Source organism: Mastigoproctus giganteus, chromosome 5, assembly GCF_048544385.1.
Source record: "Mastigoproctus giganteus isolate SK-2022 chromosome 5, ASM4854438v1, whole genome shotgun sequence".
NCBI classification, from domain to species: Eukaryota; Metazoa; Arthropoda; class Arachnida; order Uropygi; family Thelyphonidae; genus Mastigoproctus; species Mastigoproctus giganteus.
Window position 1 is genome coordinate 49,810,463 of NC_143579.1, and position 15,460 is coordinate 49,825,922.

The 15,460-nt window shown below is 36.8% G+C and overlaps 1 protein-coding gene across 2 annotated transcripts in view; it reads right to left on the reverse strand.

The window, feature by feature from the left end:
- Positions 1-5,911: 5,911 nt before the first annotated feature.
- The window catches only part of LOC150085380 (solute carrier family 2, facilitated glucose transporter member 1-like), a 189,158-nt gene continuing 179,609 nt past the window's right edge, over positions 5,912-15,460 (reverse strand). For both annotated transcript variants that reach the window (XM_090374016.1, XM_090374015.1), the window contains exon 11: positions 5,912-7,069. In XM_090374016.1, coding sequence (XP_090230142.1) covers positions 6,926-7,069 — 144 coding nt within the window. In that variant the 3' untranslated portion in view covers positions 5,912-6,925. The remainder of the gene's footprint in view (positions 7,070-15,460) is intronic.

Below are 15,460 nucleotides of genomic sequence, written 5' to 3' on the forward strand. Positions count from 1 at the left end.
TCTATTGCAGTAATGGAGGCATGGAAACATTTCTCAATTGTGGACTGTATCAGAACCATAGCTTTATCACTGAAAGAAATAAAACTGTCAACGTTAAATGTGTTCGGAAAAATGTATAGCTAGTGTCAGTTCATTCAGGAAATATGGTTGAACTGGCAAAAAATGGAATCGGTGTGATAGTAGAACTTGCTATGTCAATAGGAGTGGGAGATTTTGGTGACATGACTACTGAAGCCCTTGTGGGTAGCAAAGTTGATTGAATCGCCCTCCTCCCCACACCAGGTGGAAAAGACCTGAGTTCGAATCCCATCGATGATGGGAGGAATTTTTATGGTTCTTTTTCATGTGACTGAATTAGTCGGGCTCAGATGAGGGTAGCATGGTTTTTCTCCCGAAATATTGTTTTTTTTCATCCAAAACCGACCTCGGTACACACACAATTTATGGACAATATACACAGAATAACATGGCCTTAGTTGCTGATGCTCTTAAAATAATAAAAAAAGATATGATTACTGAAGACATTCAAGAATTACTGGTAGAAAAAGAAGCCGGCTTAACGGATTTGGTGCAAATGGCATTGGAGGTAAAATCAGATCAATTCAGATGATATTGCAGATGAAAATTCTAAACTTCCAAATTTTACACTAAAAAGCATAGGGGAAGGCATAAAGTTAACTGAGCAATTAGAATCTTATTTTTTGAATGCAGATTCTTGAATGAAAGGAGCCCAAAGTTCAAAAGGGAGCTTCAAAAATGCTTAGTTCTATACGATGAAATGCGCAAAGATTTATCAAGCAAAAGCAAATAAACTCAAGATTACTGATTTTTTAAAGAGAGTAGAAGATACACAAAATCTAGAATGGTGTATTTTTATTAACATTTTTTAATGAAATAGTGTATTTTTGTTAGCTTTTGGAACATAACCCCCCTTTTTCTTAGTCCCGTATAACACGGTTTCGCACAACATGACAACTTATAGGAACCTAATAACCGTGTTATTACGAGGGTTATTTGTATTTTTCATTTTCCCCTGCCCTGAATGTACTACCACACAATTGATACTTTACTCTGTGATTATTGATACTGATATGCCAGTACCTTGCATTTGTCAATGTTAAAATTCAACTGCCATTTTTTAGCCTATATACCTAATTTCTCTAGAACTTGTTGCAGTAGCTTACTTTCATTACTATCATTAACTACCCTGCCATCTTTTGGATCATCTGCAAACCTAGACATTAAGCCTGATATATACCTTCATCAATATCATTAATAAATATAGAAAACAACAATGGTCCCAGCATTGAACTCTGGGGAATTCCACTAATAACTTTAGCCCACAAAGAGCAATGTCTGTTAATAACCATTATCTGCCTTCTCCCCCTCAACCATGCCGACCTTTGTATCATCTGCAAACATAGACTTTTAAGTCATAAATTTCAGTATCTGGATCAGTAACATGTAGTAATGCCACATTGCTCAATGTATAAAGCAGCCTTTTGTCTTATAGATATGAAGTTCTCTGAGCAATGCAGACAGGCTGCAAGGACAGCTCATGGGGTTTTGTCAATGATATACAGGCATTTTGCTAGCATTTTTAATAATGGCTAAAGATTTGCTTACTTCCTTAGCTGCCTCCTTTAATATAACTGGATAGATCCCATTCACCCCAGGTGCCTTCTTATGTTTAAGTTCAACAATTTCTTCTCCACTTTGCTCTCAATTATTATAAAATCCTTTAGCTCCCTGTAAGAGTTTGATAAATTTCTGGCATTCCTCAGAATTATGACAGTGGAGAAAGTGATAAAATTGGAATATGCAACATTGTAACCTAATTTAGCAACTTCATATCCTGCTATATGGATTCAGTAACACTTAGCTATCAATTAAATGATTTCAAATGCAATGAAAATGGTAATAGTTTTGTTTTCTACTTTTATATTTTCCTCATGTGTGAATGTAGATGCAAAATACTCATTCAATTTGTCATCAACAGTTGAACCATTGATATCAAGTGAACCAATCTGATTGATCTCCTTCCTTCTAGAGTTTACATAAGTAAAGAAGTCTTTGCTGTTACTCTTTGCATCCTTTTCCAAGATTTCTTGTAATCTGCCTTCACTTGCCTAACCTCCTTTGTGACTTGATTACAGACTAGCTTATATCTACCAGTCTGCTGTGTTGCCTGATAATTTATATGTATCCCATGCATTTTTCTTCTCTGCCACGAGTCTCAATAGTTAATCTGACATCCATTGAGGCCTAAATTATTAGAACATTGGCATTAGGCCTAATGTTAATGTCCAACAGTATCATATAAGCTTTCCTGACATCCAAGTTTAGATCAAAATTATTTTTTGCATCCAGTTACTTTGTTATCGCATCATAGTATTCAATTAGATTGGTTTGACATAATTATTGATAAGGGATTACTTACCTCCTTTGCTGCCTTCCTTAATATAATTGGATAGATCTCGTGAATGAAAATCATTTAGCTCCCTGTTAGAGTTTGAACTTCTGGCATCCCTTTTCCTAAACAATTATTTGTGTGAATGTAGATTCAGAATACCTATTAAGTTTGTCAGCAACCTTACCAATATATCATCAGCAGTTAAACCATTGATGTCAAGTGGTCTAATGTGATTTAACCCTTCCTTCTACTGTTAATATAAGCACAGAAGTCTTTTCTGTTTTTCTTTGCCACTTGTGAGTCATAAGAATGCATTCTTTGCATTCTTGTGACTTGACTACAAGTCACAAGAATGCAAAGACAGTTACAGACTAATTAATATCTACCATAGCTTCTGAATCACCTGTTAATTTATATGGATCCCATGTGCTTTTCTAGTCTCTACCACGTGTCTCAATAGTTTATCTGACATCCATTTAAGTCCAAGCTTTGAACAGTATTTCTTTGTTGGTATGAAAAGCCTAGTAGCTTCTACAATTACTTCCCTGAATGCTGCCCACTTAGAATTTGCTGTTAGTAACATCATATTAGCCCCACTGCATAGAATTTAAAAACTGCCCGAGACCACTGTAGCCACCCTTATGAAAGCAAACACCCTTCATTTTACCCATGACAGTAGTTATGTTGTAGTATTCCTGGAACTTTTTGTTTGTAATAATGACTTTTTTGCAGACTAGTTTATATCTGAAATAGGCCCCTTAACAGTAGTTAAGTATCTGCCTTTAAGTAAATCCCACATCAGTGCACTGTGATCACTGCAACCCTGTGGATCTTTTACCTGCAGAATCTTAATTCATGAAAAATCACTGCTGATAATCAAATCAAGAATATTGCTTCTTCTTGTTGTAGAAGTCACCCAATAAATTCACAAAAGCCTTGCTAGTGTGTGAGAGACTAAATGTTTCTGCTATTAGCAATAAACCAACAATTAATATGCAACAGTTATATTTTAGAGGAACCTGCCTGGTCTCTCGTGAGCACTGCTGTTATATAGGTTACATAACATCAGTGCTTACATTATGTAGTGTACTTGTTATATTGGTAGTCACTGTTAATAACTGACCGGCACCATACTGCTGTCTAGAATGGTGAAAAATGTGATATAAAACACGAAATGGATATACAGAGGAGAGGGTGGAATATTTTGTGCATATCAGTAAATCAGTGACAGTGGAGAAACTGATAAAATTGGAATATGCAACATGGTAACCTGCTTTAGCAACTTCATATCCTACTATGTATTCACTGTTTTTGTTATTTGGTTTTTAGGAGCATTAGCAACTAAGGCCATATTGTTCCAGGATATGCGGTGGTCATTCCCTGACCTTTCCGCATCCTCCGTATTTGGTGGTGACGGGCTCGAACCCCGGTCTAATCAAGCGTGTGCTACACACTGCTGCTCCTTCCCACCTGGCTACGGAGGCACATGTGTTCACTGGATTCAGTAACACTTAGCTATTGATTAAATGATTTCAAATGTAATGAAAATGGTAATAGTTTTCTTTTCTACTTTTATATTTTATTATAATTTGATGTTTGTTTTTCAGAAATCTCAAATTGCATTTGTCTGACTTTCACAAACAGCTGAAATTTATTTCTTTAATTCCTGCTTTGTGTCAAAAATATAGCTAATTTTTTTGTTACAGAATGAGAATAGGCTCTGTCAGCAAAGAGAACTGCTTCTCATTGCCAAATGCTTGATAATTTTTTTACCAAAGGTGCAAGGAGTAATGTAAATACCTTTAATTTTTGTTCATAAATGTTAGGTGGCTCCTTGGGGCTATCATTCAAAATTTGATTCCATGACAACCTAGTCATATTATGTATCAGCAAGTGCAGTCCACTTTTGGAACCAAATCAGCTCCAGTGGAAATCAAAAGTTCATATACTGTATGGAATTTTTTGATCAAAGGGCCCTAAAGCCTTATGTGGGATATCCCTTTTGCTATTAGTAAAAATTAGAAAGCATGCAGTGTTCCACTTTCCCACTGCCAATAAGTATAATGTAAGACACAGAAATTGTACTGATGGGTAATATGTGATTTTGTTTCTGTTGTAAAAGTTACCTTTGAAGCAGAAACAAAAAGCTAGCATTCAAGAAAGGCAAAAATAGAATGGCAAACTAACCAACAGCTTGGGTGTTACCTCATATTTAGGAAAAAAATTAACGGATTTTAAATTTCTTTGTGTGATTTCCTTTCATTCTTATATGCGAGGTCAATTAGTAAAAATTTGCCATGCAATATGCAGAATGCATTCCATGAATCATATTTTGATCATTAAAAATCTTTCCACGTTATGTTATATTACCCATATAGTTTCATTCTTCTGACAAGATTAGGTAGCATTCTAAACATATACAGTGTATACTGTAATATGTGAAAAGAGGAAGAGCTTTCATGACAGATAAAATTTTGTTTGCTTCAGTAATTTATAAAATATAAATATACTGTGAGGCCCAAACAAATTTTACAAGCAGTACACCACTGTAGCTCATTCACAAACCTTATTTCACATGTTACTCAAGTTTTGTTTCTTAGTATAATTGATGACAGATTACAGTGCCTCCTCGAACTCTATAATACAATGGTTTTCGACTGGGGTGCTGCAAAAACATTCCAGGGATGCCACGTAATTTGGGTTTAAGTTACCTAAACATTTTATTTTTAAATTTAAGTATTTATTTCATTATAAAAAAGGTACAGTACATCTTTATAATTATAGTAACTATCATGTAACTTTTTTTTAACATCTCACACACACACATACACACACAGAATCAGTGCTAACAGGCAGAAAATTGAATAGGGGTGCCACAAAATAAAATAAATTATTTAAGAGTGCCATTATTAAAAAAAGGTCGAAAACATTGCTCTAATACAATCAAATTACAAAAATGGGGCATGTTTCTAGGTCCAGAATGGAATCTTGTCATCAGTGCAAAATGAATGCATGGGGAGGGTTCAAAGACTGTGATGAAACTGCCACGTGTAGGAGCAACTGATAAGGTAAAAAAATAATTTTTTTACCAGTTGCTTTTTGGATGAGGTAAGAGTTCAGTCTGATTCCTGCCATTCCCCCTCTCCCCAAACATTTTGGCCTGACAGGATTCCACCCCAAAGTCTCCATTGTTGTTAATTAAGTAATTTGATTGTACAAATTAGTTGTGATGGAGTGGGGATAACTGTAACCTGTGTACAAATATACCAGTAAACTCAAATATCATGTGGAATAGGTGTTTTCTTTATTGATTGTCTTCAAATTTCCAAATAATATCTGTAAATTCATAAGACTTATGTCCATATTTTGTTGGAAAAATTTTAAAGATTTTCTACTAATTAAAAACAAGTATTTTTTTGTAAATGGCACCGATCTCCCATGTTGTAAGGCTATCACTAAACAATACCACTGTGTTATACTACAACAAACAGCACAACATAGAGTTAACAATACCATATTTATTTTTCTAACAGAGGACAACTCATAACCAGTTTAGACATAACTGAACATACATTTTGACAAAAATCTTAAAAACACGAAACAAAGTGGGTATAACCCATTCTCATAAAAACTACATAAAACAATGTTGTTTAAAATATGTGCTATAACATTTAAATTGAGTGCCTTTTTAGATGCATGCTGTGATGGGATGAGCTGCCTTATGACAACTATTATATTTACATATTCCACAGAAGATAAATGCGCAGTTATAGCCTGATACTGTCACCTAAGTCGATTAAAACTATTTTAGAAAGTACAAAGAAATATGCACTTAGTGAACAACACAAATGAAACTTTCTACAAAATGTTTACTACATATAAACAGTAATGGAGTCTGTGAATGATATAAGCATTAATATAACTTTCAAGAGAAGAACAATTTCTTGAATGTTCTGTTAAAAGACCATATACTAATTTGACATTTGATAAAACTGTTGAGCATTATGGAAAAATGGTAATCTGTACAGTATAATTATTTGTCTTCAGAAATAATAAACAAATGAAGAGAAATAAATTCAGCTGTGTGTTTGAAAGATTTTAAAAGTGTGTTTGAAAGATTTTGAATATTGAAATCTGTGCTTAATCCTACCACTAACATACAGTACCACATTTCACTGGATTTTTCTTTCTTTTCCACTTATGTGAGACAGTTTAACAAAAATATGCTCAGCAAAACAGAGCAATAATCTTGGTTCTTAAATACAGTACAAAGTACCTACTTGATATAACATCAAATTTTGATTTAGTTAAATGCTAGTTATCTTGCTTTTTCAGTACAAGCACTTCAATTTTTTATTTAGATCTTAGGACCCTTTATTGCATCACAAACCATCCTGCCTGTAAAACTAATAACTTGTAACTTTGGACAATGTATAATTACAGGCAGATATTCCAAAAGATTATATCTTAGATGTATTGCTACAGTCGATGCATTTGTCCAAGGGAAGTAATTTATCTGTAAGACTTTTGGCGAAATACTGCTGCAATTTCTTCCACAGTTTTGTTTTTTGTTTCTGGAACTTTCCTGTATGTAAATACCCAGAAGATTGCTAGAAGAACTGTGAAGATGAGAAAGGTGTATTCTCCTATGATTTCCTGTAGAAAAAGAAAGAAAGAAAATCAGATTGTATCCTACACTATATCAAGAGAGAAAATTTAAAAAAAAAAAAAAATTTACTTGAAGTCTAGTAATAATTTGCTTGTGAAACAGATGTCATTAAAATGCCACCGATCTTATTTGTGTCATACATTAGTTATAGACTGCAAAATTCTGCGAGATAACAAAAAATGAAATTATAATAGCTGTGACAAAACTAAAATTCCTTAAACCGAATGTTTATAATTGCTGCTACATTACTGTAGTTTGTTGTTGTTGTTGTTTGGTTTTTAGGAGCATTAGCAACTAAGGCCATATTGCTCCGGAATATGCGGTGGTCATTCCTTGACCTTTCCGCATCCTCCATATTTGGTGGTGACGGGCTCGAACCCCGGTCTAATCAAGAAGCGTGTGGTACGCACTGCTGCTCCTTCCCACCTGGCTACGGAGACGCCACTGTAGTTTGTGAAACAGATAATATAACCAGTGGTACTCAAACATCAGTGAGTTAAGGATCCCCTTTATCATTTAAAAATTCTTTGCAGATCCCAAACTTAACTTTTTTTATATTAAAAACAAACAACAAAAAAACCTGTATGGTGAACTCTCTTTTATAATTAATTTACATTACAATAGAATCCTGGTTATCAGAAAAATTGGGACAAAGGGTATTTTGTTGAGTCATTTTTCGAGATAACTGACTTAAAATATGCTCTATCTATAGTAATGAGATACATATAAATTATCAAGTGAGACAGAACCCTATGGTAGATAAAAACGTCTACAATCAAGTCACAAAGGAGGTTAAGACAAGCAAAAGCAGATTATGAGAAATCTTTCACAAAGGATGCAAAGAAAAACAGCAAAGACTTCTTTAATTACATAAACACTAGAAAGAAGGAGATGAATCACATTTTCCCACTTGATATCAATAATTTAACTGCTGATGATCCTGCTCGGGTTGCTGACAAACTGAATAGGTATTTTGCATCTACATTAACACATGAAGAATTCTTTAGGGAAGAGGGATACCCAAAGTTTATCTAACTTTGACAGGGAGCTAAATGATTTTGTAATAACTGAGAGGAAAGTGGAAGAGAAATTGTTGAAGCCAAACATAAGAGGCACCAGGGGTAGATGGGTTCTATTCAATTATATGAAGGGAGGCAAAAAAGGAGCTAAGCAAATCCATAATTATGTGAGCATCTTTGGATTCAGGGGATCTCTGTGAACTGAAGATGTGCAAATGTATCCCATTCACAAAGGAGGATCAAAAGGAGAAATGAGTAATTACAGGCCTGTTAACTTAACATCTGTTCCATGAAAATAATGGAGTCACTGATTAAACAAGTAATGCAAGGTCATCTAGACAGAAATGCAATTATACTGCAGTTACACAATGGATTTTTTAAGGGATGATCTTATATGACCAACTTGATTGGATACTATGATACAGTGACCAAGGAACTTGATGCAAAATATAATTTTGATATATATACAGTTGAACTTGGTTATAATTGGTGCAAAACAATGCATAATAAGCACGGAAATAATGAGATCACACCTGTAATGAGCAAAAGGCTGTAATGATTTTAATTTATGTGCATTCCCATACAATCGCTCACTGTTATAACAAGCGTACTAAATGGATATACCATACATTGGTAACTATGCATGCAAACATTCTTAATTACTCGGGTAGTCGAAAACACCATAAAACATATTGTTGGCACCAATGACATTAAGAGTAGGAGATCTGCAGATTTACTTAACAAGTACAGGTCAATGTTGCAAAAAGTCACGAGTCAGGGTTAAATTTAAAAGTGTCTGCAATTCTGCCCAGACACGATAGGAGGGAATACATGATGAGAGCTTGTCAATCAATTCGGCCCTGGAAAGATTGTGAAAGGCTCAGGGGTAGAATTTTTTTCAGCGTGGTCTGTGCTTGTTAACAGGAGAGACTGCTTCTACAGGGATGGGATACACTTAAATAGAAAGGGTGCAAGAATATTTGCTGATGCTATCAAGGCAGAGATAGGCGGGTCGGAAAACTGCTATTTTGGGGGGATTCACAGACTAAAAGGTTAAAAGTAGCCGCAGGCAGAGGTGAAGGTGATTCTTGCACAACTTCAATTAGAATAAGTAGAGACCTGGAGCAAGGGATGCTGGGGTTTTCAGGGACTGATGGCAGTGATTGTGAAACAGGTGGGTATATGGGATGTGTTGGGGTAACTAAGAATAAGAATAGGTGCATGTATACTTGCATGTATACCAATGCTAGAAGTATAGTAAATAAATTTGATGAATTTGAAGTGCTGGTCAAGACATCAAAGGCGGATATTGTTGGGATAGCAGAGACGTGGTGTCATACAGATATAAGGAATGCAGAACTGGAATTTGGAGAGTACAATGTGTACAGAAAGGATAGACAGGATAGGAAGGGGGGAAGGTGTTATGCTGTTAATTAAGAAAAACATAAAATCAAAAGAAGTGCATCCAGTTGATATAGATTAACAGTGCACTGTTGAGTCAGCTTGGTGTTGACATAAGCACTGCAAGAGCAAAAATAAGAGTAGGAGTGTGTTATAGGCCTAATGATTCGAATGAGTACAATGAACAATTGTACAGAGAAATAGAGTGGGCTAGTAAATCAGAATGTCTTATAATGGGCGATTTTAACTTCCCAGATATTGACTGGAACTTGTGGGTTGGTCACTCACACACTAGTAAGATTTATTGGATGATTGTTTTTCTGCAGCAGCATGCTCCAGAGGCAACCAGAGAGGGTAATACTCTTGATCTGGTTATTAGCAGTGATCATTCGTGTATTAAGAATTTACAGATAAAGGAACCACTAGGTGGCAGTGATCACAGTGTACTGATGTGGGATTTACTTAAAGATATAATTACCATCAGGGGAAAAGGAAAGGGTTTTTGCTTCTGTAAAGGTGAGTACAGTGGTCTCAGACAGTTTTTAAATTCTGTACAGTGGGATCAACTGACAATGTTACCAACAGTAAATTCTAAGTGGGAAGCATTCAAGGAATTAATTGTGAATGCTACTAAAAGTTTCATACCTATTAAGAAATATTGTTCAAGGTTTAGGCCTCAATGGACTAATGAGACTCGTGACAGAAGAAAAATGCATGGGATGCACATAAATTATCAAGCGACTCAGAAGCCTATGGCAGATATAAGCTAGTCTGTAATAAGGTCACAAAGGAGGTTAGGCAGGCAAAGGCAGATTACGATAAATCTTTGGCAAAAGATGCTAAGAAAAACAGCAAGGATTTCTTTACTTGTATAAACTCTAAAAGGAAGGGGATGAATCTGATTGGTCCACTTGATATAGATGGTTCCACTGTTGATGATCCTGCTCAGATAGCAAATAAACTGAATGAGTATTTTGCATCTACATTCACACACGAGGAGTTATTGAGGTTTGAAAATGGCAGAAGGTTATCAAATTGTAGCAGGGTGCTTAATGATTTTGTAATAACTGAGAGCAAAGTGGAGGAGAAATTGTTGAAGTTAAACATAAGAAAGGCATCTGGGGTGGATGGGATCTGTCCAGTTATATTAAAGGAGGCGATAAAGCAACTAAGCAAACCTTTAGCCATAATTATGAGAGCATCCTTGGACTCAGGGGAGGTCCCCACGGACTGGAGATGTGCAAATGTATCCCCAATTCACAAAAGGGGATCGAAGGATGACAAGAGTAATTACAGACTAGTTAGTTTAACTTCTGTTCTGGGTAAAATAATGGAGTCACTGGTTAAAGATGCATTGCAGGATCATCTAGACAAGACAGACTGCAGCAATAATTCAGACACAGTATGGGTTTGTTAAGGGAAAGTCTTGTCTGACAAATTTGAGAGGATATTATGATGTGGTTACAAAGGAACTGGATGCAAAAAATAATTTTGGTATCATATATTTGGATTTCAGGAAAGCTTTTGACACTTTTGTGCATGGACGACTATTGTACAAATTGGAGCAGAATGGTATTAAGGGTAAGTTGCTACAATGGATAAAAGGATGGTTCAGTGGGAGAAGACAGAGGGTGGTCATTAATGGGTGCTGCTCTTTGTGGACTAATGTTATTAGTGGAGTCCCACAGGGTTCGGTGTTGGGTCCTCTGTTGTTTTGTATATTTATCAGTGATATTGATGAAGGTATATCAGGCTTAATGTCAAAGTTTGCAGATGATACAAAGGTTGGCAGGGTTGTTAATGACAGTAATGGCAGTGTGCTACTGCAACAGAATCTAGATAATTTGGACAGATGGGCTAAGAAGTGGCAACTGAAGTTTAACCTTGACAAATGCAAAGTACTGCATATGGGTAGAAGTAACCCCAGAGAAACGTACCAACTGTGTGGTACTACACTTATGGTGGTAGAAAATGAAAAAGACCTGGGAGTAATTGTGCAGTCAGATATGAAGTTTTCTGAGCAATGCAGACAGGCTGCCAGGGCAGATCATGAGGTTTTGTCAATGATATATAGGAATTTTGCTAGCAGGGAAAAGGAGGTGATTGTCCCTCTGTACAAGGCAATGGTCAGGCCACGCCTTGAGTACTGTGTACAGGTCTGGAGGCCTCATTTTAGGAAGGATGTAGATATGCTTGAGCGTGTACAGAGAAGGGCAACAAGATTGATGAGGCGAATGAAGGGATCCTCTTACCAAGAGAGGCTTAAGTTCTGCAAATTGCAGTGGCTGGAGACTAGGCACCTGCGCGGTGATCTGATTGAGGTGTATAAGGCCTTGAATGAGTTGAGCATGCTGAATTCTGATGGGATCCTTCCACTTGTTCAGATTACGAACCTAAGGGGGCATAAATTCAAATTAAGAAAAGACAGATGTAGAATAGATGTGCGGAAATTTGCCTTTAGCCAGCGGGTGGTTAATTGCTGGAACAAACTTCCATCTGTCATTGTGGAAGTTGATAGGTTAAATAAATTTAAGGAGGAACTGGACAGGCATTTGGAGGGAATGGTGTGATTTTTTTTTTTTGGCTGATGCTGCATAAGCTCATACACTTGCTTTCTTCCATCATGCCACTGCTACTACTACCCAATTCTTGGAATAGACAAAAATGAAAGGGACGACTTAACTTTAAGACCACCCACATTGGATTAAGGGCCATTTTATGACCATGTCCTTTTGGGGACGGGGGCTATACAATAGTGTATTGGCATTCTGCTTGTAATTTCTATGGTCGCATTACCCTATTTACAGATTGTCTTGTATTCACTTTGTCTTGAATTTTGGAAAAAATGTTTGTATGCAGATCACTTTAGTGTCATTCTAAAGTAAAATCAGTCAGAAACGAATCCTTCCCTCGGAAACATGTCTACTACCAAAAGAAAGTGTCTCTCGATTCATGGAAAAGTCTAAATTATTCATGAGTTGAAACGTGGTGCAAAAAATGTTGAAGTGAGTAAGAGGTTTTCTTTGTCCTCTTCAACAGTATCAACTTTGTAGAAAAATAAACATGTTTACATATTGGTACTGGAAAAGAACATAATCGGGGGAAAAAAAAAAAAAAAAAATTTAGAAAGTGCGAGGTTGCAAATGTAGATGAAGCACTGGTTCACTACACAAAGAAACTATGGGCAGAGCCTGCCAGGGTACGAAATATAATCTACTGGGTACCTGACCTGCCTCCTCGTGGTAAGTGTGGACAACGGTGGGTCCCAATGGCTAAATGGTCAGAAGATACAACAAGACATTACACAACAGAACAATACCCATAAACTTTTTAAATCTCTGGCCTCTGCAAAGTACAGTGTTGCACAAATAATGCATGAAATGTGTAGATGGGGGAAACCAATGGTGCCATTAGACCCTAAATGTTATTTGGTTTTTTAGGAGCATTAGCAACTAAGGCCATATTGCTCCGGGGATATGCGGTGGTTATCATTCCCTGACCTTTCCGCATCCTCCGTATTTGGTGGTTAGGGGCTCGAACCCCGGTCTAATCAAGAAGCATGTGCACACACTGCTGCTCCTGCCCACCTGGCTACGGAGGCACCAAGACCCTAAATACTTCACACAAAGAAGTGCTGGATTTCCGATAGATGGTCCGATCTTGAAGGTCTGATCCAAATTGTTTAGCAAATTTTTCAGTTCAGGTGGAAAAATTTATTAAAAAATTTGAATGTGACAATTTTGTATATAACAACGATTGGCTGGATTGATTTAAAAACTGACATAACATCCTTTAAGCAAAACTTAGTGGAGAATCTCAATCTGAATGGACTGACCATGTTTGGGCAGAAATCAGGAAAGATTTCAATGACGAAGACATCTACAAAGCCAATGAAACAGGAAATCATGTTTATTATTAATTAGTATTGCTTTTAATTACAGAGAAATAAATTGTGTTTAATATTAAGTGTATTGTAGTTTATACAAGCATATTAATACAAATAATAAGTAGGTATACAGAGTGTCTCAAAAATACACGGCATAACTTCAGGAATGAGTTCCTCATATGTAGATAATAAAAATATTTTATGTCAACATAGTTCTGGAAATGCTTGGTTCCTGAGTTATTAACCGCAATGTCTTATCTCCCACAGGTGATTTCCTTCATCACGAGGTACTGACAGAATCTGGTGGTTTTCTATTCCGACCATGTACTCAAATCAGGAGCAAGCGGATATGCACTACGCAGCCTGTATAAGCAATCAAATTATAATTAAAGAGAAATTATTTACGACTTACAAATGTTAAAGAATATTTATGTACGGTTTGGCGGATGGCAATGCGCTGGAAGCTCATTGTTTGTACCACGAAAGGTTCCCAGAACGAAGATGTCCAGACAGGAAAACGTTTGAAGGTATCCATCGCCGCCTTTGTGAACATGGGATCTTTACACCTCTTGCTGCCGACAGAGGACAACCAAGATCTACGACTCCTGAAGTAGAGGAGGAGTGCCACTCCTGGAATCAGCACATGCAGAATAGCAATGCAACTGGCTGTGTTCAACGTTCGACTATTTGGAGAGTGTTGCGAGAACACCAACTGTATCCTTACCATTTGCAATGGGTACAGGCCTTGTCACCAGCAGATTACCCTGTGCAAGTAATGTTCTGCCAGTGGTTCTTGCAGCAGTGTGGTACAACTCCTCACTTTCCTGCCTTAGTGATATTCACAGATGAAGCACAGTTCACACGAGATGGAATCCAAAACTTTCACAATCAGCATGTATGGGCTGAGGAAAACCCACATGCAATTCTTCCATCACATCACCAACAGCGGTTCAGCCTCAACATCTGGGCAGGTGTTTTTGGTGATAAGTTATTTGGGCCCCATGTACTTCCAAAAAAACTCACAGGGCAGGCGTACAGAAACTTTCTGTAAAACAACATGCCTGATTTCTTGGACGACACGGCACTGATCATTCGTGAACAAGCACACTTCGTGCATGATGGCGCTCCCGCACATTTCAGCCACCTAGCCCGCAATTACCTGAATCGAAGGTTTCCTGGTCGGTGGATAGGTAGAGGTGGACCAACTGCCTGGCCTCCACGCTCACTGATTTAAACCCACTAGATTTCTTCTTGTGAGGCCATTTAAAGTCATTGGTGTATTCGACTCCAGTAGCTGACGTGGAAACTCTCTGCAATCGAATTGTGGCAGGTTGTGAGACAATACGAAACATGCCAGGAATTTGGCATCATCTTCGCGAGTCCATGAGACGTCGATGTGAGGCCTGTATTCAGGCAGAAGGTGGAAATTTTGAACAATTACTATAAGGTGACGTTAACAGTTAAGTGTCACAGACAGACCTTCAAAACTCGGAAACCAAGCATTTCCGGAACTATGTTGATATAAAATATTTTTATTGTCTACATATCAGAAACTCATTCCTGAAGTTATGCCGTGTATTTTTGAGACACCATGTATATTAATAATATTTTTTCTCTCTAATATTTCATTTGTTTTTGGAATCTATCTTTTTATCAAGTTATTGAGAATTTAAAAAAATAGAAGGTGGATTTAATTCATCACTGATATAGTGAGTAATGGTTATAACGAAGAAATTTTGTCGGTCCCTTGATGCTCATTATAACCAAGTTTGACTGTACGTGGATTTCAGAAAAACTTCTTGTATTGTTGCACATAAAAGACTGCTGTACAAATTGGAGCAATGTGGCATTAAGGGCAAGTTACTGCTATGGATAAAGTGATGGCTGAATGGGAGAAGGAAGAGGGTTATCAAAGGACACTGCTCTTAGTGGACTAATGTTATCAGTGGAGTCCCACAGGGTTTGGTGCTGGGCCTATTGATGCTTTCTATATTTATTAATTATATTGATAAAGGTATATCAGACTTAATGTCTAAGTTTGTAGATGGTACAAAAGTTGGCAGGGTAGTTAA